At 42.9% G+C, this 26,889-nt stretch overlaps 1 protein-coding gene across 1 annotated transcript in view; it reads left to right on the top strand.

Moving 5' to 3' along the window:
• Window positions 1–26,889, top strand: part of LOC147683549 (serotransferrin-A-like) — a 121,195-nt gene that overhangs the window by 48,210 nt on the left and 46,096 nt on the right. The window contains exons 5-9 of the mRNA XM_086943941.1: window positions 2,328–2,466; window positions 5,372–5,427; window positions 7,071–7,234; window positions 10,745–10,916; window positions 24,417–24,571. Coding sequence (XP_086800067.1) covers window positions 2,328–2,466; window positions 5,372–5,427; window positions 7,071–7,234; window positions 10,745–10,916; window positions 24,417–24,571 — 686 coding nt within the window. The remainder of the gene's footprint in view (window positions 1–2,327; window positions 2,467–5,371; window positions 5,428–7,070; window positions 7,235–10,744; window positions 10,917–24,416; window positions 24,572–26,889) is intronic.

The following is a 26,889-nucleotide window of genomic DNA, read 5'->3' as shown; positions in this document are numbered from 1 at the left end:
CCCCCTCTCAAGCCTTATGTGACTCGCTCAACGAGTTCTTTATTGACAAGATTGCCCTTATTAAGGCCAACATTCCCCCTTCCCTTTCCACCTTCTCTCCCCCTCACCCCCGACAACAATTGTTCCTTTACCACAATCCCCCCAGTAACAAGAGAATCCCTGCTTTTGCTGCTCAGGCGTGTTAAGTCGGGCTCCCCAGTTGACATCGGCCCGGCACGCATCCTTTGTCAGCTCTTCTCTGCGTGCCCTTTTCCTGCCATTTCTCTCTTGAACAATTGTTTCACCTCTGGCATTGTTCCGGCCCCCTTTAAGACTGCTATAATTCTCCCTATACTGAAAAAACCAGGAGCTGACCCCTCTCTTCCTGCAAACTACCACCCCATATCCCTCCTCCCTTATTTGGGAAAAGTAGCAGAGTCTCACGTCACCCAGGCACTTAGCTCCTTCATAGAGAGCAGCAACTACCTCGCACCCTGCCAGGCGGGCTCCCGCCCCCGCCATTCCACTGAGAAGGTGGTCATCTCAGTTATGGACCAACTCAGGGAGGGACTTGACACAAACATCCCCCAGGCCCTGGTCCTCCTCGACCTGTCAGCCGCCTTTGACACGGTAGACCATTCCATTCTTTTGTCCCGTGTCAGGGCGGCGGGCATAGGGGACCAGGCCCTTACCTGGATAGGATCCTTCCTGGAAGGGTGCACTCGGGCGGTTCGCCTTGCCGATTTTTCGGCCCCACCTAGCAGGGTAAATTGCGGGATCCCCCAGGGCTCTTCTCTCTCCCCTCTTTTATTTAACCTGTATATTTTTCCTCTTATTTTTGCACTTCAACAAATGGAGGTCACAGTTTACAATTACGCTGATGACCTCCAACTCATTTTTCCGACCCCTCACTTGGTGCTTCCCACTTCCAGTCTGTCTTGCTATTCATCAAGGCATGGATGAATGCAAACCATCTCAAACTCAACCCGGATAAAACGGAGTTGATTCTGACTGGAGGCAGTGGCAACCCCTGGTCGCTTTCCTTTTGGCCCCCTTCCTTCGGCCCTCCTCCCACTCCCTCCCACTCTGTTAAGACCCTGGGAATTATGCTTAATCACCATTTGACACTTCACACCCACATTAGTTCTGTTGTTTCTTCCTGTTTTTTTACTTTGCGTATCATCAGGAAAGTATCCCGGTTTTTCTCCCCTTCTGCACTCAAACTGATTGTTATGGCCATGGTTTCATCCAAGATCGATTACGGGAACGTCATTTATAATGGTGCCCCCACCTATGCACTCCAACGCCTTCAGACGGTGCAGAACCAGGCAGCCCGCCTGGTCCACGGCCTACCGAAATACCATCACTCCTCCCCCCTTCTCACTGCCCTTCACTGGCTACCAATTAAACAAAGAGCCCTTTTTAAACTCGGCTGCCTTACCTTTCAGGCCCGTGCGGCACTGCCCCTGTGTTCATCAATTCTGCCATCACTAACTATTGTCCTACTAGAGCCCTACGTTCCTCCGCCAAGTCTTTGCTAGTCATCCCCCGGTTTAAGAAAAAATGATCCGGTGGCCAGAAATTTGCAGTACTCGCACCCACCTTCTGGAACTCCCGTCCCCCCCCCCATTAGGTCCTCCCCCTCCTACTTAGAGTTTCGCAAGGCTCTTAAGACCTTTCTGTTCCAGCAAGCTTTCAGCCCATAGCCCCTGAAGCTTCTCTCAGTTCTGAAATCCAATAGCGCCAAGAAACTGCTCAGTAAATGTGCGCTTTACAAATAACAAAAAATTCAAATTCAAACCTGTGACTCAAAGCGGCTTCCTAGCAATATATGGGGCACCTTAGTTTATTATTTTACAAATTAACTGTCCAGTGTGGTATTGGAAATTTTCTGTTTCCTGTGGTTAGTTTATAGGTGCCAATTTCAGAGCTTTGAAACTTGTAAGAGTACTGGTATTTCCTTTGACATACGTGAAAGTTGCTGCTGTAAGTTGAATGGAGGCACATTTTGGGCTTCTAAGTTCAGAACATTGTAAAGAGCTAGCTAGAAGCTGAAGAATGGATCGCCATGGGCAGCTGTAGGATCATTTTCTGAAATTGCTTTTTGCTTCATGGAGATCCATGAGAGCCGAAATGTCAAGACAGTATTATGGTAGGTGCATCAGCTCATGCTGAAGATGGAATGGCTGCCCCAGTGTTGTGCTCATTGCAGCTGTCTGAGGGTCTTTCAATTGAGACGTGATGGGTGTATGAGGTGACATCTTGGAGTCAGCCTATTGACATACAAAGGTTATTTTCCAGAATGCCACCTTGTCTGCATTAAGTCTATTCTTAATTTCCTTATCCAGCTGTTTCAAAGTTCTTCCTTGAATCCTGTGTCCCTGGTGCCAAGGAAGCCAATCTCTGCAGCTTGTGCAAAGGAAAAGGTGAATATAAGTGTTCCCGCTCTGACAACGAGCCCTACTACAACTACGATGGAGCCTTAAAGTGAGTAACCTCCCCCCCCCCAGTTTTGAATTCCATTACTTGTGTGTGGGCATCTGAAGAGAAGGTCACTAATGAGAAACAATCTGCCATGGTGGGGTTCCACGTTATGAGTAATGATGGCCCCTGCATCTGCCATGATTCACTTACACTGGACGCTTGATAGATTTGCAATCTCCTATGGCCAACCACAGAAACGCAATATGGGCTGAACAGTCTCTTTTTTGGCCATACTGTCCCTTTATGGATCTGGGTCAAGAATCATTTGCATGTAGGTGGTCCCTGTCTGTGATGTCTCATGTAAGGAATGTAACACCCCCACAGTAATTCATTACTAGCGGTTCATATTATTTCAACAATATCCATCCATCACGTTTATGCTGTCTAATTGATTCAACCTAATTAGCGCACTTGTGGCCATGAGTGAGTCCCAGCTCACTTGGTCACATGACCTCAAGCCTCACCTCATCAATGAAGTACAACAGACATTAAATGTGTCTATGAGTGCTTCCGTTTCTTTTAAGAGGCGACGTGTCAACTGTTCAGCACACTGAGCTGGAGCATCGCTTCTGCAGCAGACACCGGCTTGATCTTTGTATGTTTGATCCTTGTCTAATGAAACACAGATGATATGTTACTGTAGTTCAAATAGTTTCAAGCATTACTAGTCATAATTTGTTGTCCTCCCAAGTTGACTATAGAGACAGTCTGAGTTGTGGTTTGTTGTGTATAAAGGGGACTATAGCAACACTCTGTAAATGGCTTTACTGTAGTGGTGTTCAGTGGGGAGCACCTGACAACAATAAATATACTCAATTTCTGGTATTTGTTAATCCTAAACCTAGGTCTGAGAGGCAGAAGGCGAAGGTATTAGGGACAACACAATTGTGGCAAACAGGTTAAAATGAAGGGTGTTAGTTGGTGAGATGATTTGTGTGGAAGCAGCAGTGTGTGGAACTCGAGAAGAATTCAGTGTGTGAGTCTGGTAGGGGGCACCCCAGCGTAAAGAGGCTATAATTGTGCAAAAGTAGAACGTGAAGACAGGAGTAAGAAATAATATCCAATGTAGAAGTGACACAACATAGTGGTGTCTACCCTACCTGACTATACTGTGAAACCCAGAGGGCTCTGATTGTCCGAGGGTTATTCTGGCTGCTGGCCATATTATATAATCAACGGCAGGAGCTCACGTCTGTGCCTAGAACGTATGTGGCCCTTCCCCTCCCTACGCTAATCCAAAATATGAAATGTGCTTCGATCAGAATAGTTTATTGTTCTCATCATGTTTATCCATAAGGACCAAGGGCCTAGTCTTTTGAAGCAATGCCTGCATACCTTAGAACCAACTCGAATTGTCTTTCATTCAACAACCATGTCATACTTTCTTATTTGTATCGATGTGAGATTCTGGGCTATTAATTTGTTTAAGTCTTCCAGCTAAAGTTTTGTATGTTTGTTGCCAGGCCAAAACATAGTCCAAGAGAAAATCTGGCTTAACCACAGGCAGCGATGCACGAGCATCAGTCTTTTACTCAGAGAAATGTATGTTAAGTATTAAGCAAGACCGATACACCATTAACGTCACGCAGCCAAATAATCATGCCCCCAAACCAATTTAACAAAAACTGGAAAACCATAATAAAAAGAATAACACAAAAATGGCCACAATTAAATGAAGGGAACCAGAGATGAATTCTTAAAGTTTTATTAAAGTCTTAGAGAGCGCCAAGAAAGCAGCACTGACGACAGCTGATAGGGACCTGACTCTCATTTCAGGCTGACCCCAAGGGAGCTGAAGTTGTTGTTGATGCCTAGCAAATTGCACCGGTATCTCCTTGGACCTAAGGCCGGATCTAAAGTTTTGCGGTTGGGACGCCAACGTCAGGGTGGCAGAAGACATTATGTTTGCCACCCTGACAAACTATTATCCACCAAATTCAGATATCGCTGCTGGCTCAGGCGGCATCTCTGTATCTTGACAGAAACCAAAGTCTTGGCAGTTTCTGTCGAGGTACAAAAAATGTGGTGAACACCCGCTTTCTGATTTGATGTACATCCACCAACTTTTAACAAACTTTTTGTTAAAAAAAATTTGGAGTTTGTTATTAAAAAAATACATAACTAAATACACCCCCCCCCCCCCCCACCACACACACACACACACAGGGAGATTTTTCCCTTTCTGTGGGTGTCATTAATTGTTTTGTCAGTTCCTCGCCATCAGGTTTTATCTGATGATGACAGACTGAAAGAAATGCACATCACATAGTCCACCCTAATTACACTGGGCGACGTCATGCCCTTCTACTCATGGCCCCACTGCGATGGGTCAATGTGGGCTAAATTGATGGAAAGCTGACAGTGCTCCTGACCCTAAATAGGGCAGGCTGACGATAATTTTGGCAGGCATGGTACCCAGCATTTTGTGTTGGAGTTCTGATTCCGCCATACGAGAAATCACCCCTTCAGCCTTTTTTTAACCCCTTGGCCGCGGCGGTAACTCCGCCGCGGCTCTAGAGGGTGAGGGGGGCCGTGCAGCGCTGTCATGCTTATGACGGAACCACTCCGTCACGGCCCCGCCCGCTCAATGGAACGCTCAACGCAGGCGTGAAATCAGCGCCGCGCATGCGCCGCGGCCGGGCCATTCCGTCACCAGCACAGCACCACCGTGGCTCGTGACGGAATGGTTCCGTCACGAGCATGCAAGGGGTAAATGGAAGCCCAACTAAACAAAAGGGCAATTTTATACACTTTTTAGGTCACATTGTACAGTCATCTCCCCCTGCAAGATAGGATGCTGCTGGGCAAATTAGAGCTGCAGATATCTCAACAACGGTTGTTTCTGTAATGGTCTGATATGTACAGACGCTACACACTGCTTTTGTTACACTGTCCCTATATTTTACAGGTGCCTGGAAGATGGAGGTGGCGAAGTAGCTTTTGTAAAGCATACAACTGTCCCAGGTGAGTGTTGGCTACCATAGTCCAAGACTATACACTATGACTGTTTTAAGGTCATGTAGGAAGTGTCCTGCATAGAGGTGCAGCAGATATCTATGTTTGCATAAGGCCAACAGACCAGCTGAAATGAGCTCGATTCCTATAATGTAGCTCGCCTGGCACAATTTTGGGTGCATTGCCTTATCACAGTCACTGCTATGATTCCAGTGGCCAGAGACAAAGTAGAGTTTCCCAGGCTTGACTTGTCGAAATATAAGGAAGGGTAAGGTATTTAACACACCCAGTTGTTACTGGGTGCATTAAATAACACCCAACTCAGAATTCCAACCCCTGTCCAAACAGGTATTTGCGCAGAGGTCGGAAAACACTGATCCACTCATAAGCAGGGCGTTAGTGGTACTTTTGCGCACCCATATTAATTCACAGGAACTCTTGAGTAGCTGTGTTTCTCACCCATGTGCTGTCACAGGAATCCTTAAGTGGTTCAATCCCGCAGTAGTAGCACACTAGTTCACAGGTAGTAGTGCTACCCAAGTGATCACTTAACAAACATCTCTGCTGGAAAAGCAGGACTGCTTTCACTCCTGGACAGCACAAAATAAGGTACTAGCGCTCAGCAAGATATCTTTGCTACACCAATATTTTTCCTTTTCAACTTTTGTAGCTCTGAGAGCTTGACTCCAGTTTGTTTTCAAGCAAAAATGTCCCTTTTCTGTGCTGTGCATTGACATTTACATACAGTAGCATCGCTAACCCACTTGCTGCTGCTCTATATCACGGTCTTTTGTCTATAGGATCTTCCCAATCTGCAGACAGACCTATCTAACATTTACTTCCTTTTGACGCTCCTTTGCAAGTCTCACTTACTTGGTTCCTCCCTCTGTCAAGGGCCGCAAGGGAGGATCCCACCCTCCAAACTCCCTGTTCCTTCTGTCTACGGATGCAGAACATTTATATGAAGCATGTGCTCCTATGTGGGGAAACATCCTTTACCACGCAACCATTACAACGCGTAATGGTTTCATCGTGGTTTTTACAACGCAAGTTGTTACATCGACTTGCACTGGAGGGCCCTCTAGACTAAGGAATAGTGTGAATTCCTATTCAAACACCTTCCTTACTGTAAGTAGACTGGAGTTGGAATAGTAATTCACACTATTCCTAAGTCTAGCGCCCTCCAACGCAAGTCGATGTAACTACTTGCGTTGTCAAAACCACAATGTAAAATACCACGTTGTGATGGTACGCGTTGTATCATTATACATTCCCTCTGTGATGTTTATATGTATGCCTAGTGGTAGGACAAAACAGGCGGCGGTAAGTTATGGAGTCTCCATCTGAAGAGTCGCGCTTAAACACTCAAAGTTGGTACGAGGCTAGTTACCAAGCTACAACCATACAGCAGGTCTTGTAACATGAGTCATGACTGGAGAAAAAAAACACTTTGCTTAAGTTACATTGTAGCAGTGTATGGTGTGGCAGAACAAACTATTACCTTCAGTTCCTGGGTGGGGGGGTATGCAGTAAAGATAGTGACCACATTGTTAAGTAATGACGATTACCCTTGTTTTAATAGGACAGTCACAGCATTATCTTCTGGGCCCCATACCAGTGTTTATAACCTTGAATGTCTGATTTATATGCAGCTGAGAAAGCCGACATGTTTGAGCTGCTCTGCCCCGATGGGACAAGGAAGGCTGTCTCAGAATACAAAGAATGCAATTTGGGTAGAGTTCCAGCCCATGCTGTGGTGACCCAGAGCTCTGGAGAGAAGACCGAAGCAATCAGGCAGTGCCTCGATAAAGCACAGGTACCCTTCTTGCGCATCTCAGTGTGGAGTGATGTCTTTCATTGCTTTAGTAACCCATAGACCTGTTGTTGTGTTCTATGTAATACTGCATAAGCCACATAAAGGACTCCTATTTCGAAGTTGTGACCCTACGTTGATGCTCATTTTGCTCAGCTAATCTTCCAAAAATGGACACATTTTAGATCAGTGTGTCTGGCATAGTACATTTGAATAGAAATGTCAGCCAAGACCAGCATTTTAGGCTTGGAGTACCCTCTGCATCGCTTTGTTATTTATTTCCATTTTGCCCCCTTGCAATGAAAGCTAGGAGCAGTGAAGGTAAGGTTTGGAGAGTGTGAAGGCACAGAATGATTCAATGTTTGTGTACCTAGGTTTGTAGAAGGGAGTGACCGGCAGAGACTCAGTAAGAGAGGGACTGGGATTACGGTCAGGAAGGACCTGACGGTGGGACCTTTGCAGCATGCTAATTTGATGCTGGAGTCACCTTTGAGGGGCTTGATTGCATTTTGGAATGGCAGGAATGAAGGGGTGAATCTGATATGAAGAGAGATGTTCTCTGTCACCTCTGAGTCATGACAAAATGTTATCCAATGACATTGGCCACTGAGGGCTAGGTGTAGGTGGCCAAATAGCCAGCGCTAATGCTGAAATTCGCGTTTGCGATCACTATTTGGCTGCGAGCAATGTAGGTGAGTTCAAACCTACTAGCAAAATAAGGAATCGCAAAAATGTGATTCCTTATTTTGCTCTTGCATTTAAGGAATCGCAAATTGCGATTCCTTAAAAGCAATGCAAGTAGTACAAAAGAAAGTGCACTTTAGCCTTAAGGAATCGCTAATTACCACCAACTTCAAGTTGGTGGTAAATAGCGATTTCCTTTAAAAAGCACTTTTTTCTTTTTTTAAAGTGCCATGTGGCACACAATCATGCCCTTAGGGCATGTATGTGCGCCACATGTGCACACATGCACATTTCAGGAGTGCAGCAGGGTGTCCTTTTGACACCCTGGCACCCTTGAAATAGCGCCTGCTATTTGCGATTCTCTAATAGCGAATTGCAAATAGTGAATATCTTCCCATTCATTCCTATTGGCCTCCTAGCCCATAGGAATGAATGGGTAGGTATTCCTTATTAGCTAATCTCAATTTGCGATTCGCTATTAAGGAATATTAAGGATTCGCTAATATTTTAGTGATTCCTACCTACATTCAATGTTGCACGTCTTAATATCAAATCGGTAAAATTCGCTATTAAGGATTCGCAAATTTGATTTTACCTACATCCGGCCCTGAGTGCGCTAATGAGAATTCACGAAAATCACGGCCATGAACTCACCTAAAAAGATGGCTCAATGAGCGAGGTGGTGGGGGGCCTAGGTACAGGGTAAGGCATATTGGGAAGGTCTTTTGGGGGAATGCAAGTGTAACGAAGGATGATACTCTATCTCAAAAGTAATCTATTCCTAAAGCCCTCAACATGCATCCGACCATTGAGGTCTTTGTGTTGTATAAAAAGCTGGGGGTAGGTTATAAATTCGGCACATGCAAAGTAAACAGTCACCTGCAGGATGTAAGGTGCTTTCCTAACAAGATAGCTCACAAGGTTGAGTCTCTACTCTAATGATGTCATGAAGACTAAACTTGACAGAAACCTATACATTTGGCTTTTACAATGCTCGTTTTCTTATTACAACTACTTACAGTTTGGGGTACTTGGCAATTCAGTGATTTGCGTGAGCGCTCAAAATAATGACTGATGCTAAAAAGCGATTAGACTAGGCTTTCGGGCTTCAAGGTCACAGTGAATATACACTTGAACCCAGCAATCAAAAGTTATATTCGTTGAATTGGATGGGAGACGTGCCTGTGTGCAGATAACCCACTACCAATTCCTCCACACCCATTGCCAGCAACAAAAAAAGAGGCGCCCAACATTTAGCAGCCATTTCAAAGAAGAAATATCTGAAAAGTGGGGCTCACCTTTGCCAAAAAGAAACATCTATGAGCACTAACAGACACATGGGGTGCATCTAGCACCCCTCCCCCACGAATCTCACCTGAAGGAGATGGAGGGATGTGGTGTTATTTTGGTCTGCTCTCCTTCTATACATCTTCAGCACTTGCCTTCCAGAAAATAGCACTGCCGCCATTGGACCCTGAACGTTTCCTGTGCTACCCCTCCCATTGACACCAAAGATGTTACTACAGTTTGGATCTGTGAACCTCAAGTAGCCATAAACAAACACGAGTACAATCCTATTGTGGCAGAACGGGTAAGAAGTAGAGGTTTAAAGCAGTTACAGTACCATAAGATCTCAATGTGTATTTATCCCATACTTTGTGTTCCTCTGTCCTGTGGTGTGTGCAAAGAAAAAGATGGCTGGCCCAAAGAAACACCATAGGATGAGCATGACATGTGCCCATGCCATTTGTGATATGCTATTCCAAGGTGAAACCGGACGCTAGATTGTCTGACATGATACATACCCCTCTGTGTCCTCAGACTGAGTACTGAGCCTGAGTGCATAAATGCTAGCAGATGGTAACACCCCAGCCACTTCTCTGCTTGGAGTGTAGATTGGGAGCAATAACAGTCCAATTTTTTATGGTGGTTCATATGCCCTCATTATAAGTTGCCCAGGAAATGAGCTTGTAATTCCCCACCCCAGTGTTATTGATAGACTGGCATGTACTAGTAACACCAGGGAATGGAAAATTCAACCCTTACAAGTTGGTCCATGATGGTCCACTAAAAACTGAGAGATTGTTGGGGGAATCGGTAATACCGGGATCCATCGGCCCATAAATGCCTCCTTTAGCCTTGGATGTTCACCCAGAGATTTTGACTGCTGAAAGTAGACAAAATCTCCAGGTAAATGATAACAGACCTACTGTCTTCCATCAGATCTCATAATTTCCGAACGGGCCAGTAACTGCTCTTACCAGCGGCATCAGAATTAAGAGGCCATTCAAAATGAGGGTCTAAGTGCTGTCTCTGTCGTTATCCAATTTAATGGTACTGAATGCACTGTCTTCAAAAGGATGTAGAGAGCTGGATTGATATCCAGGGGATTTAAGATCATGACTCCATGTCACAAGGGAAGTCAGTCAGTTTATGACATGGAGACTTAAGGACTCTTTTTCACAGACATAAGCTTGCGGGCCAGTGGTGATTGAAGGTGTGGTTCAGTCTTCCCTGGTTACACCTACTAATGCAAATGATGAACTTAGCCATGTAAAGAGGTGGCACTGAAATAGTAAGAGGTCTTTGACCTCAGGACAGTGATACTGTTTCAGGGTGGTGGTGCTGCACATTTGGACATGGCTCCATCGGCTGCACTGTGGTTAACGGGTCTTTGTAACAGAGTAATGAGTGACTGTGGGTATGATACATATGGGGCTAGTAATTGTTATGTGAGGTGCCTAGTAGGATTCCTGCACTGGTGTATTAAGGGATGCTATTTGCTCTATCTATTAATTCTGCACTCTTGGATCCTTCTTTATGCCGCAGGCCGAGTATGGCGTTGAGGGGAAGTCATTCCACCTGTTCAGCTCCCCAGACGGAAGGAAGGATCTGTTATTCAAGAACTCTGCTAAAAGAGTAATTCCACTGCCTGACAGTATGGATGCTTCTCTCTTCCTTGGCACAAGATACAGTGGTGCTATTCAGGGTCTGAGGAAAAGTAAGTAGTGTACAGTTATCGCCCTAGAAAATATAACAGCAAGTTCATAGAGCTCTGAATTGCATTGTATATTATTATCCATTTCCTTTCCAACAATTGGTTGTTTTCAATATTAGAATTTGCAGTGATATGTATAGCCCCAGAGTAAGTCTAAGACTAGGTCAATCGCAAGGAAGAAAAGTGATCCTCATTAAGACTGGGACCAAGAATCCTCCACCACGTAGTGAGCCCAATGACAGCATTCATTCATTCAGTGCTTACTGCTGACCGGCCACCTAGATGCTTGAAGTGCAACTGAGGGGACTGCCCATGACTACCAATGAATAACTGTTTTATGGACACTCAGTTATCTCCCTGCTCGAATGAATGACCCTGGAAGGATCTACCGGCATGACGGACCTATAGTCTTTACCATTAAGGTGATTCAGCACCTCCAAGGGTTCTCTGATCCTTCGGCTGACAGTCATCACCATACCATAGAGAGAGAGAGAGCGAGAGAGAGAGAGAGAGAAAGACATATATATGTGTGTGTATATATATATATATATATATATATATATATATATATATATATATATATATATATATATATATATTCACTGAAAAAACCATAGGTTTCACACCAGTTATAGTTAGGAATTAGCATTTAAAAAACCTTTGAAATTCACTGAAAAAACCATAGTTTTCACACCAGTTATAGTTAGGAATTAGCATTTAAAAAACCTATTAAATTCACTGAAAAAACCATAGGTTTCACACCAGTTATAGTTAGCTGGAAATTTTACTGATATAAAACCATTGAAATTCCCACGTTATAGTTAGTTGGACTCACTATAACTTGCGCGTGCAATGCACTGCTGATGACGTCACATATTACATCACTCATGACATGGTCAGTGACATCACTCATGACATCACTGATGACACCATCCTTGTGACATAGTGACAGACCTCCTCTCAGTGTAAAGTAACCCTTGAGACACATATTCAAAAATAGAAACTGAAATTTTTAAAAAATGGACATACCTATATCAGTTACAACAAGCAATTCTGTACTTCCACTATCTATATACTCATCCACTCATTCACCAACAGTTCTATATAGTCACTCATACATATACTCACTCATCATATGAAGAGATACACCTATACATTCTGTTACACACCGACATTCATCCAAAAGTTACTCACACACATATTCACACGTGCAAATAAACTATTGAACAACCATTTATTTGAAAATAGAGTTATACACACACTTCCACCTTACTTCTATTGAAAATTACACATATTTATTCTCTTAAACAATCACTTATAGAAACACATACTTATTTAAACAGGAAATCTTACAATCTCTTACTCTCACATATACTCAGTTATATACATCAATATTCATATATACTAGATTAAAACATATGTAGTTACTGATAAAGACACTAGTGAGACAGTCATTCACTCACTAACAAACACATATAGACACTCATCCACCCATACAGTCCTGTACATATGCTGTCTTCAAAACACATACAAACAAAGAGTCAGTCACTCATGCATCTATGTGCTAAGTAATACCTCCACCAAACCATGTAGCCACTTATACACAAAGTGAAACACTAATATATGTATTTAAATATTTAAACATAACTCACTAATATTTATTTTTCAGAAAGACACATATTCACTGGATGGTGTCATCAGTGATGTCATGAGTGATGTCACTGACCATGTCATGAGTGATGTAATATGTGACGTCATCAGCAGTGCATTGCACGCGCAAGTTATAGTGAGTCCAACTAACTATAACGTGGGAATTTCAATGGTTTTATATCAGTAAAATTTCCAGCTAACTATAACTGGTGTGAAACCTATGGTTTTTTCAGTGAATTTAATAGGTTTTTTAAATGCTAATTCCTAACTATAACTGGTGTGAAAACTATGGTTTTTTCAGTGAATTTCAAAGGTTTTTTAAATGCTAATTCCTAACTATAACTGGTGTGAAACCTATGGTTTTTTCAGTGAATTTCAAAGGTTTTTTAAATGCTAATTCCTAACTATAACTGGTGTGAAACCTATGGTTTTTTCAGTGTATTTCATAGGTTTTTTAAATGCTAATTCCTTTGTATATCGAGTTTCTAACCTTTTTTTTTTTTACAATTTGCTGTTTTTTTTAAGTATTCATTTTTTTTATAATTTTTTTTTTTTGCGCTCTGGGTGCGCGCACGGGGAAGCTTTCAGCTAAGCTCTCCTGTAAGCTTCTCCGTGCGCTCATCTGAAAGCGCACCCAGAGCGCAACTGTCGTTCGTGAAAAAAAAATATGAATGAAAAGTTAATAATAATGCAAAACATTTCGTACCATACAAATAAAATTTGTTTTTTTTAATATGGAAAATGATTATGCATTTCTATTAAAGATTGATGACGTCATTTCGGCGCGCAATGTACGTGCCCTCGGAAGCGCATACGTGCGCGGCGCCTAAACGCACGCAAAAGCGCCTACGATCGCGCCACGTGTGCGCCCCGGAAGCGCCTACGATCGCGCTGCGTAAACGCACCCGGAAGTGCACCCGAGCGCGCATCGTAAGCGCGTCAGGTCATGTGACCCTAAAATAACACTTTTCATTGGTTGCTAACAGTTTTTTGTTACAATGAATGAAATCCCCACCCATTTCCTTCACTTCTTCTTTCACTTTTGTGACTGAAAGACCTGCATTTTTTGCTGCTCCATATTCCTGGACTCATCATGGCTGCCAGATCATCCAGCAGTGAAGATGACTTCATTGATGAAGAGCCACCTACCCCAAAGAAGAAGGGACATTTCATCTGGAAATTCTTTAAATTTCCAGCAGACCAGAAAAAGGTGAATGCACCAAAAGTAGAGTGCAGGATCTGCAAAAAGGTCCTGTCACGGGGTAACCCCCAAAAAAAGTACTCTTTTGGGAACTTTACGATGATCAGACATGTGGAGACCAGGCACCCCCAGAATTTTGCCCGGGAAAGTGTCAGGGCTCTGGCACAGGAGGTTCCTAGAGATGGGGCCTCTACATCTACAGGAGGATCAACTTCTTCCGGAAGAGATCAATCTCAGGGGCAGGTAGCAAACATCCAACCTGCATTCAACCATGGGGTCGTCAGATGCAGATACTGCAATCAACTCCTCACCTATGGGGAGCAAAGTGTCCTGCTCATGGTTCGGGCATTAGAGAACCATCACTGCCCTTCCCACCCCTAATTTTTTTCTTTTCTTTTTGCTCCTGTTGAGCAGTTTCTATTCCCTGTTTTTGTTCCTCTTCAGTTAAAAGAAGAAAACCAAAAGTTCTTTTCAGAACTACCTCCAATTCTCATCAAAGAGCTATAATCTTAAAAAATGAAGAGTAAGTGAAAAATAGTGCATTGATAATTGAAAGGAGAATGAGTAAGAAAGAACAGAAAGGTATGAGAGGTGAAAGGAAGTGAAGTAGGAGGACTGAAAGAAGGTGAGTGTTAGAAAAGAAATTTATGACACAGTGAATAAACTGGAGGCCTCATTTCTGAAAAGTGACGCATCGCTACGTGAAAATAGCGATGCGTCACTTATCTGGACGCACTCCTTATGACATTCCACATATGTCATATTTAATATATGACTAATCAATTCGCAAGGAGTTACAGATATGTCAGTATTTCTGACATATCTCTAAACACAAAAGTAACGCATTGCAGGAGTGCGTCACAAAAGTGACGCAACTCCAGTAATGTGTCCTTTCACATGGAAAAAGCACCATGTGAAAGGTTTGCTGAGAAGCAGGCGCAAGATTTTGGCGCAACTGCATCCTAAAAGTGACGCACTGCGTCATTATTAGCAAGCTTTTTGCAAGGAACACCCCCTCTGCATGCATTATACCTGACACTATTTTTTAAAAAGTGACGCATCTAGGTACATGGGTCACTTTTTAAAACTCTGCGCCATATTGTATCTGCATCAGGTATAATGTATGCAGAGGGGGCAATCCCTCGCAAAAAGCTTGGTAATAACAACGTACTGAAATCTATGAGATTTCCCTGCGTCATTTTTTGGATGCTATTGCGTCAAAATTTTGCGCCGGCCTCGCATCACTTTTATGTTTACACATATGTCAGAAATACTGACGTATCTGTAACTCCTTGCAACATGATTCGTCATACATTAAATATGACACATCTGGAATGTCATAAGGACTGTGTACAGAAAAGTGACGCATCACACCAACAGTGTAATAAAATGTGCCTCGTTGCACTATATTTAAAGGATGCAACAGCATCCTAAAAGTGACGCAGTGAAATCTCAAACATTTCACTGCGTCGCTATTACAAAGCTTTTTGTGGGGGAACACCCCCTCTGCATACATTATACCTGACGCTATTTTAAAAAGTGACGCATCTAGGTACATGGGTCACTTTTTAAAACTCTGCGCCATATTGTATCTGCAACATGATTCGTCATACATTAAATATGACACATCTGGAACGTCATAAGGAGTGCGCACAGAAAAGTGACGCATAACACCAGCAGTGTAATAAAATGTACCTCATTGCACTATATTTAAAAAGTGACGCATCTAGATAGATGCGTCACTTTTTGAATATTGCATAACAATGCGCATTTTTTTACACCGCTGGTGCGTCACAAAAATTGACGCACAGGAAGCGCAAAACTAACAGCGCAAGGCCTTCATAAATATAGTCCTGGATTTAGGGGGTCAGAGGGGGTCTACTCTTCCCCCTTATGATCCAATCAGCTTCCTGCGCTCGTCGCGCCTGGAGCGCTCTCCCGTGCGCGCACGGGAGAGCGCATATTCCCGCGCAAAACGAAAAAAAAATTTTAATGCCCTGCAGGACCCTATTTTAGTCCCTACATCAAACCTAGGGGGTCAGAGGGGGTCTACTCTTCCCCCTTATGGTCATTTGCCCCTTTTTTTTTCAAACCCTTCTGTCTCGATTTTACCGAAACACAAGATGGCGGCCGCTCCGCACTGTTTAGAATGTTTACAGACAACTGAGATCCAATCAGCTTCCTGCGCGCAAGTCGCGTGTCGCGCCTGGAGCGCACTCCCGTGCGCGCACGGGAGCGCGGCTATAGATATATATATTTTTTTGAACCTTAATTACTTAAAATCCACTGGAGCACATATCTTGAGACATAGCAAAGGCACATCGGGCTACCAGTCCCTACAATTTTGCCAAGTTTGGTGGAAATCCATTCAGCCGTTCGGGCTAAAAGTGAAATCGACCGCCCTATGGAAATTAACATGGGGAAAACGCGTTTTGGGACCCCCCTTTTATCTCGGCCCCCGCTTGACGAATCCCCCCCAAACTTTCAGGGAAGGACCGGACCGCCATGAGACCATTTTCCTGAAAATTTCAGGCAGATTCGTCAACCGGCACCAAAGTTATTCAAAATAGAATGTTGAGATTTAACATTGAAAATTATCCTAACTATAACTACCTACTGGCGACCGCCAGTAGGTAATATATATATATATATATATATATATATATATATATATATATATATATATATGGTTTTAAGTGTTAAGGCTAGAATTTGTGTACGTGTAATTAAGTATGAGATGCTAGGAGGTTTAAATAGGTTAGGTGTGCAGGGTTTCATAGGGTTTAGGAGTTTCTTTGGAACAGTTTGCTAGGGTTTTTACTGTTTAGGAATGTGTTTGTAGTTGGTAAAAAGTCCTTTTTTAGGTTTGGGGGTATGTGGAGTTTACACCCACTGAAATTATGCAGAACACACACATACATACACAAAGACGTGTTTATCTATATATAAATATATAAATATATGTGTGTATCTATATATAAGAGTGTGTGCATATGTGTATATGTATAAATATATATATACACCCACTACAAATATTTAGAACACACGCACATATATACACAAAGACGTGTATGTATTATATATATATCTTATACACAAAGACATATATATGTATATCAATAATATATCTATATCTATACATCTTTGTGTACGTATGTGTGTCTGTGTTTTCCGCATAATTGTAGTGGGTATATATATATATATATATATATATATATATATATATATATATATATATATATATATATATATTCCACAAACCTCGCAAAGCAGTTTCTTCAAACTACGAAAAGACGAGCCTAGACCCGGTTTGGTGCTTTTTTTTAATTATTTGGACACACCACCAGCCCCCATCACAACGCGTTTCGGCAGATCCCTCCCTTGTTCACATGATGTTTATACATATATACATATGCACACACATACACATATCTGGCATGTGAATACTATTTAAGCAGTAGGCCAATGGAACTGACCAATCATACAAAGATGCTTCTTGAAATGTTATCTTTTTGTTTAGAAAATAACTACTTTATGTTTAATGGCCAACTATACCAGCAAACCCAGGGTGTAGCCATGGGGGCCAGCTTCTCCCCAAGCTATGCCTGCCTCTTTATGGGGTGGTGGGAGGAGCTGGTCCTAAGGCGGAAATATACACACCAGTGCACCACCAATATAACATCATGGCTGAGGTTTATCAATGACCTTTTTATTGTTTGGCATGGAACTGAAGAAAGTGTTTTTAATTTTGTACAGGACATCAATGTTAATGATCTTAATCTGAATTTTACTTCTAGTATCAGCAAGGAGTCGGTGACATTTTTAGATGTGCGTGTTTTTCTAGATAATAATGTTCTTAGTACTACCCTTTTTAGAAAACCTACGGCGGGGAACACTCTTTTACATGCTACAAGTGCCCACCCAAAACACCTGATAAAATCAATCCCGTACGGTGAGATGCTACGCATCCGCCGTATATGCAGTAAAGACGAGGATATGCAGGTTAAACAACAAGAAAGTCTTTGTAGATTTGTGGAAAGAGGATATGGGGCCAGAACAGTAGAAACCGCCATCAGGAAGTCACGACTTAAAGCTAGAGGTGATCTACTAAAGTCCAGTGAAAAAGCGAGCCAGGCTCAGAGTACAGAAGGCAATTCAGTCAGACTAGTTTTGACATACTCCAGACAAGAAAAAGAACTTAGGAGTATAATAAGGCGCAACTGGCACTTTGTGCAGGATGACCCAGTTATAGGGAGCTTGATGTCCACCAATCCCTCAATAACCTACCGAAAGGGTATGAGTTTGGGCTCTATCCTTACAAAGAAAAGCAAGGAATGTTTTGGTAAGGAACCCTGGCGCCCTATAAGCAAAGGGTTCTATAAATGCTTTGCGTGTAAGGCATGCCAGCATGGTGTTAACACCAAAAAATACACCACGGTTATCCCAAAAATCACGAGGGAAATCAAACAACATCTGACTTGTAAAACGGAATTCTGTATATACATCTTGGAATGTGAATGTGGGCTAAAATATGTAGGGAGTTCAAAACTACCTATCCACAAACGTATCCTGCAGCACTTGCGTGCGATAACTAACAAAGATCAAAGTTATCCAGTTGCCAGGCATTTTGAGGCCTTCCACAATAGCAAACCTCAGTGTTTAAAATATTTTGCTATTGAGTCAATCCCTGCCACAAAAAGAGGGGGAGATAGGGAGGCCCTTATGCGTAAAACCGAAACGAAATACATTCTGGAATTTGACGCCAAATGGCCCGGGGGATTAAATACCACGGAGGACCTCCATACATATTTATGAGATGTTATCAGTAATATATGTGAGGTCCCCCATAGGTATTTGTGTAATCAACAACAAGACACGGCAACAAAATACCCATCTTACAATAAGGAGGAATTTAGGAATATACAATTGCTAGATTTGCACATATTTTGTACTCATATTAAACCGGTCTTTTAAAACCATTTTTTGTTTTTGGACAGATTATAAGTATTAATTGAGTGAAAATAATGATCAATTATCTCTGGCTGATTTTAGATATCAGGGTAGTTTTTATCCGGGTGTCTTTCTTTTTTAGCTGGTTTTAATTGTGTCACCGACTTCCTCCTTTTATAATTATGAAATTGTAATGTGTATAGTATTTTTAGCTGATGGTGCTCTTATTTACTATAGTGTCTTAGATCTTTGCAGTTATCAAGTAATGACCTGCTAATTAACATGAAGTACTGTATGAATTAATATGAATATGTCCCTTATATAAACTTTTTATTCATGAATTGTCCTCTAAGATGTTCCTAACAACTATGCGCTATAATGAATTTTACTTTTAACCAAATTGAAATGCGAAATGTAAAATATCTATACAATAATTTCACTAAATGATGTAAGCATGAGTCACTTTATCTATTATGCGCCTTTGCACGAGTTCACTTTTAAGGATTTATAATGGGGGATCCCACTGTAAAATTAAGTGAAATATTTATGAAATAAGCACTAGGGGTTGCAATAAGTGCCACAGATATCCTATGGAGGACTAAGGTGTTGGAAAATGATAAATACTCATAAACAGCAATGGGAAATTTCACTATCTATATGATTTAGTGAGCCCTTAATGAACTAGTGTAGTTGTATAGAGGTTAAAACATTTTGTCGCTACTCATGTGGTTAATTGTAAATAAGTATTATGAATATGTTAATGGAGAATTTGTTTCATTTATTATAGTTTGAGCACGATAGGGTGAGCACTGATTAAAATTAGAAAGTTTTGCAAATGGATAAATAGAGTTGAAAATAAGTACGGAAACTCTTAAGCATTTATGCAGTTATCTTCTTTTTTCTAAAAAAACTTTAATTGTTGAAGGAATGGAGTTTTTTCTGAATATGGTACAAATTATTTGCATAATGAGAATGAGAATGTGTATATGCAAACGTATTTAAACAGTTATAAATGCTCCATTAATTTCAATGTATTTAAACGGATAGCATTTTCTCTATGTCCATTTGTATATGTGAGCACTTGCACTTTAAAAGGAGGTTGAATTTATGGCATCGTCATGTGACCAAGGCCGCAGGGACGGCCGAAACGCGTCATGACTAGCTGTTGGGGTTAATAAACACTGCAGAAAACTACAGGAAGTGGTCCTTGCCTTGTTTTTTTCGCCTAGGAACGGTGAAAGTACTGCGAGGTATTGCAGAGATATCTGTATATAACTATATATATTTTACCTACTGGCAGTCACCAGCAGGTAGTTAAAGTTAGGACCTGGTTTCCATAATAAAAGCATTTGTTGTTTTGCCAATAATTTTAGTGCCGTTTGATGAATCTTCATGAAATTCTCAAAACAAATGGGGCAGTCAAGTCACCTGCTGTCTTGAAAACCTCGGAGTGATCCATCAAGCGGGGGCCAAGAAAAAAAGGGGGGTCCCAAAGCGCTTTTTCTCCATGTTAATTTCCATAGGAAACTTAAGACACGGCAACAGCCTGAAGTGCTGAACGGAATTACACCAAATTTGGCAAAAAGGTTCAGAAAGCACTCTTTTTATTAAATGGTGTAAATCTTTTCGGCAGTTCCTGAGAAATTTAAAGATTTATCAGATATACAACTGTGGCTGCGGTGGATCCGCAAACCCTCACGATCTCATGCCTGAGATATGATTGGCTGCCAACACTTCAAACCAGGAAGTGTTGGCAGCCAACTTGTGACTCGGTTGAACCGAGTCAAAGGAAAAAACATGAAAAAAAAGAAAAGGGGCAGGATAGAATAACCCTGCCCCCTGGACCTCTTGAGGAGGTCTGACAGGGGCCCCCTAGAGTCCAAAAAGCTTTAAAAAAAAAAAACTTTGGTGGGAGTCATGGTGGATCCGCAAATCCCACTGAAAATGTTTAAGAAATGAAGCGCAGTCTCCATCGCTTTGTTTAATTAGGCCGCTGGGTGAACCAGGTCCTGGGGGCAATTTGAATTAATAATGTGGTGGCAGTGTGTATATATATATATATATATATATATATATATATTAGAATTCATGGGGGGCTCAAGCCCCCATAAGTGGCCCTAGGGACCGACCTCCCCAGGGATAATATTTTAAAATGTGGGGGGGGGCCACACGCCCTGCTCCCTCGTGGACCTCCACCTCCATGGGACTACATTAGAACATAATGAGCCCCCCACTACCTCCCCGTGGTTATGTACTGAAATACGGGGGCGATGCTGCCTCCGCAGCCCTGGGGACACCACCTCCCCGGAGCACAAATTGGGTAGATGGCGGGAGTCCGTTGTGGCCCCAAGGACCACCGCCTACTTGAGGCTACAGAGTAGATGGGAGGGGGCTGCGCGGGCCCCCCCAGGAGCCGTCCATGGCCCTGGGGACCACCACCCTTCAGGGCCAGCATCAGCAATGTCCCTGGGTGCTCACCTCTGGGACATTGCAGTTTGCTATGGCTTGGCGGAAGCCACATCAAACTCTGTTCTGCTTCAAGGAAGCAAGAGCATGAAAAATGCTCTTACTTCCATGAAGCGGAACAGAATTGCTTTTGGGCAGCAGTAGCTGCATGTTAGCAGCTTCCTCTGCCCAAGAGCAATGCTGGAACCCACAGGAGGTGAGGAGCCAGCAGGGACCGCGGGGGCCTTGAGGCTACCCCGCTGTCCCCAATGACCTTGCCTTGCCCGGGGATGGGGTCCCTGGGGCAATATCAGCTGGGGTAGGGGGCCATGCAAGCCCCCAACTAATTTAAAAAAAAAGTTAAGGCCTTTCCTTGGGGAATGGGGTCCCCTGGGCCAAAATTGGCCTCAGGAGGGGGAACACACGGCTCCCCTCCTATATTAAGGAAAAGAGGGTCCTCGGGGCCAAAACTGTCCCCCTTAAGTGGGGGCCATTGGGCCCCTTTCTCTTTTATTTTTAATTTTGCTTTAAAAAAGGAAAAGGCCTTGCCCTAGGGGATGGTGTCCCTGGGGCCGAAATAGGCCTGGGGAGAGGGGCCACGTGAACAAAAAGCTCCCTTGAGAAAAAAAAGATATATTTATATATATATATATATATATATATATATATATATATATATATGAATGCCCGGCCCCGCCGGATGGGGTCCCCAGGGCCAAAATCAGCCTTGGGAGGGGGGCCGTGCGCACCCTCCTTTTTGCTTGATGTTTTAAAAAAATGGACCAGGCCCCGGGGGATGGGGCTTAAAATGGTCCTGGTAAGGGGGACCACGCAGCCCCCCTTCCGAAAAAAATAAAAATAGGCAAAAAAAAACAGCCAGCAAATTGCTGAGGCCCTTCCCACTTTTTCCACCACTCTGCAAACATGACTTCTGGGGCACTGCTGAGTGGGCGATGAAGACTTCTTGGCTGCTGAAGGTCCTTAGTGGCTAGCTATCCCACCTGTTATCTCCAGTAAGTACCACACAGTAGGATTGCTGAGAGGTGGTCATGCTCCTTTCTGCACCACTCTACAAATGCGCCTCTCAGCCCACAGCTGGTGGGGGGTTAAGGTCCCCTTGCCTCCTGGGAGCATCAAGACTAGAATGGACTTCATCCCCCAAGCAGCAGTGCACCAGTAGGCGCGTTTGCAGAGTGGTGGAGAAAGGGGGCATGGCCTCTGGCAACTGCTCAGCAATCCTGCTGTGTGGAAGTAACAGGAGGGGTAGTTGGCCCCCACAGATGGTCCGTGGGGACCGACTACTTCTTCTGTTACCTCCAGTAAGTTCCACACAGCAGGATTGCTGAGAAGTTGTCAAAGGCCACACCCCCTTTCTCCACTGCTCTTCCTGGCACACTACTAGTCGGGGATAAAGTCCCCTTGACTCCAGGGGGGTTATTGGGGGCCAAAAATACCTCCTTTTACCTCGTGTAAGTCCTATACAGCAGAATTCCTGAGAGCTGGTCAGAGGCCCAGCCCGTTTATCCACCACTCTGAAAACGTGACTGCTAGTTCAAAAACCTTAGAAATTCACTAAAAAAACCAGAGGTTACAGAGACGTTATAGTATTGCTGACATTTCACTCGTACAAAAACGTAGAAATGCAGCCGTTATAGTTACCTGAGTTAACTATAACTTGCGCTCTTGCTATGCACTGGTTATGACTGGTTATGACCTCACATATTGTCCACCTCGATTTGCATCCCCAGTTCCCGCACGGTGTGGCATGTAAGCCACACCATGCTTGAAGGTGCAATCGGCGCTCTGAGAGTGGAAGTCTGCCTGTTAGATGCTTTTATGACCCTGGCAGACCATCGCTCTAAGACCTCAACTCTTAGGCTGCCGTAGGACTGCCCGCCACACCAGGAAAAAACTTCTGGTCTGGCACGCGGTCTGACCATGGGGTTGGCGGTCCCACAGCAGATGGTGTCATGAACAGCCATACTCGTTATCAGGTTCTAAATGTTTGCATAAAAGCCACAGTTGTATAATGAGTGTCATCTTCAAATACTTCTAACTTTTCTAAACAATGGCAGTATGATCACATACTAACATGCTTAGTTGTGTTGAAGGTGTAGTCACTAGCAGCACGAGCCAGCCACACATGAAAGTCCTTCTTGCTGACTGATCTGATTTAAAGTTTCAAGTTATATGATACATTGAGAGTCTCAACAATTACATTTAGCAACTGAATATTTGCTGATCCCATTAGAAGTATGGGCAATGCTTGCTTGAAAGCCAATGTTAAAAATGATTAAGTGCCAACCCTGCTTAATAGCTTTTTTAGACCTGGTTTTATTCTTTGAATTTTGGTACTTACATTTTTGCTTTTTGTATTATTAATGCAGAACTACAGGTCCCACAGGGCAAAGAAAAAAACATGAGTAGATAACATGGTGCAATTTGAGAATCCTTTAAACTCTGCATTATTACACAGAAAGGACATTGTGCTGTATAAAAAACAACGCAAAGCAACTCGTAAGTTTGTAAGCTGTTGGTAAACTAAAACATTTTCAGCACAGAATACAGGATTCATAGCACACAACCACTGCATTATTAATCAAAAATCGTCAACTGACACTATTCAAATAACTGCACCTTGTTCATTAACCAGTGTTCCGTCACTATGAAAATACATTCTCACTGCCATGCCAACAGAAACAACCCCACAAACTCACCAGACCAGACTTTGTTAAGCATAGCAGCTATGGTCAGTCAAAAGGCGTGTTTCATATAGTCATTCTCAGCTTTTAGCATGCAGGGTTAACCCAGGGATGCCCGACAGTGGGACACAACAATACATCTGTGCTTTAAAGGAATATGTGCACATGGCCTTGAATCTCAAATATGTTTGAAAATTCAGGAAATCTCTAATCCTCCAAAAAATGGGGTAATCTGAAATTGAAGAGATGTGCTTCACTCAGAACTAGGCTCCACCGCGAAGTATGTTCAGAGGAGCTGTTTGAGATGAGCGTTATGTCTGAGCATTATCTATGTTCCTCCTCTGCAAGTCAAGAATACTATTGTGAACTTGTGATACTGGTCAGAGAATGAGTAATGCACTTTTGAAAACTTTCAGCAAACACTTAGAGTGAAATGGTGAAACATGATGTTGACATCCATAAGGATAGGTCTGATAGCAATGTAGAATAAAACTGGTTGAAATAACTTAAAATATGATTTATGGATAAGTCCAAATGTTTCTGGTTCCTTCACAGCAAGTAGCATTGTTTCCAGCAAGGCAAACAAAGTGTACTGGTGCACTCTAAGCAAAGCCGAAGAAGCACAATGTGATGCATGGAGCGCTGTCAGCGGAGATGCCATCGGCTGTAAATCAGGCACAAGCGTCGACGACTGTATCAAAAAGATACAGGTATGCAAATCCATTTGAAGTTTGGTAAACCTGAATACATACACACCAGCTGCTGGGATCCGGGGATATATGACTCAGGTCTATATGACTCTGGGCTGTATGACTCTGGGCAACATGACTCAGCAGGTCTCTATGTGCTCTGGTAACTGCAGAGCGTAACAACCCTCTTTTGTTCGAAAGCAGGATGGCCCATAATTTTGAAACAGAGTTGAAGAACATGAGATACATGTTGGGAATGGATAAAAACTCTATAGCCATTTTAACCTTGGACCAGATTCCCTAACATGTTGACCCATGATATTATAGAGACTTTGTCATCTTCTCAAGCAATGCATGGCTCAAGCATCTGCAATTAGGTAGACGTTCTTACCACTGGATGTATGTGTAGGCTTAAAGGAATGATCACAGGGAAAATAGAGATCTGGGATGGTTTGTATATAGGGTTTCTGAGCACTTGCAGCATTGGAATTGCTTCATCATTCTCTTTTATCAGTCCTTCATATTGATCAATGATGAAAATGAGCCCTTTTTTTTAAATGATCTGGTGCTTCTTGAAGACGATTGGATCCTCTAACGTTGAGTTCTTTGCAGTTGTATTAAATTCCACTTAGGAATGGGCCAGTGGAGTGGAGTTATTTTAGACAGGCAACGTCGTGGGCAGGGACTGGTCCTTTCGAGGAAAGAGCTGAGAGTTCTGTCGACTCAGTTTGCATTCCAATACTGTTCTGAATGGGTAGGTGTTTAGGATCTTCCTCAACAGCATGTAGCTTGGGGTATCATGCCAGTTGCAAGTTCAACTCAGCCTGTGACCCAATACACTGAACACCCCAACTCCATGTCTCTAACTCTTGAATCTCTAGGACCATTCTGGAAGACTCAAGAAAATATTCTGGGTACAAATAAAATAGTATCCAGTTTGTGCAGAAAGTTTGGGGTCCCGGTTCAGACCTGTTATGTATGATGCACAGTATGTTTTATTTTTGAATTATATTTGTTGGCTTTTTTGCTTTAGATCCAGTGAAGTATGAACGTCGATTGACCACAATGCCAGGGGTAGTGGAAGTGACATCACACACCCTTTGTCCTCAGTGACATACAGGAAGTGTCATCACATGACCCCCAGCCCTGTATTTTCCCTGGAAGTGATGTGACATAATCTCAACCTACCCAAATATCACTGTAACTGACTTTGTCCATTATAAATTGGTGATTATTATTATTACAGCACAACACAGTCAAATGTGTATTTTAGATACCGCCTATATTTTAATTAGGGTGCTGTCGTCATATGCCAAGAGAGCAAGAGAATGATGCAGTGCCACAATACACAGAACAACTCTGGGAAACTATATTTTTTATATCACAAAAAGTAATGATAATATGGTTCCTGTAGTGCAGAGGTCTTCAAACTTTTTGATGCTGAGACCCCCCCAGTCAAAACTTTTTAGGTCCCCCTCCAGACAAACATTTCTGTAAATTGCAAAAAAACACAGTTGATGGACAGAATGCAGAACAATGTCTTACATTCACCCCAGTACAAAGATCAGGGCCTAAATCCACTGTTTTTTTGCACTCCATACAACCCTAGGTCAGACCCTGGCTATATGCAAATCAGCCTTGACCCTGTGCCTCATGGGAACAGTCCAGCCCGAACTACCAAGCCATGTCTTTCCTAGACCGGAATCGTGCATCCAAGGACCGGTTTCTGGCTATCAGCCTTCTTCAGCCTGGATAGCTTGACTACAGTGATGTGGAGAGCCTGGGACTCACGTCTGAGCATACCCAGCCCACTCGGGGTGAAAATTGCAAAAAACACAGTTGATGGACAGAATGCAGAACAATGTCTTACATTCACCCCAGTACAAAGATCTGGGCCTAAATCCATAGTTTTTTTGCTCTCCGCACCACCCTAGGTCAGACACTTGCTATATGCAAATCAGCCTTGACCCTGTGCCTCATGGGAACAGTCCAGCCCGAACTACCAAGCCATGTCTTTCCTAACAGTAACTTGGTACTCCTCATCATTGACTACTATAAACAACCATAAATGTCCCCAATTCCCATAGCAAATAATGTTTACAGTGGGGAAATATTATTAAACAGTGTGTATCAAACCAAAGCTCAGTGAGCGTGGAGGCGTGGTCAAAGGTGTGGCTAAAAACAAAGGGCATCATTTATGAGGAATTGGCATAGGGCAGCACCGCAAATCTTCTTGCTTTGCTGCTCTATGCCAATGTGAAAGGGCAGGAATGAACCCTATTTATGAAATATGTGCATTCCTGTCCTTTCCCCCTGAGTTGACGCACATATTGCAGCCT

Source organism: Lissotriton vulgaris, chromosome 11 (genome assembly GCF_964263255.1).
Source record: "Lissotriton vulgaris chromosome 11, aLisVul1.2, whole genome shotgun sequence".
In the NCBI taxonomy this organism is placed as follows: Eukaryota; Metazoa; Chordata; class Amphibia; order Caudata; family Salamandridae; genus Lissotriton; species Lissotriton vulgaris.
The sequence above is the reverse complement of the archived record's forward strand: the minus strand, read 5'-3'. Positions and strand labels throughout refer to the sequence as shown.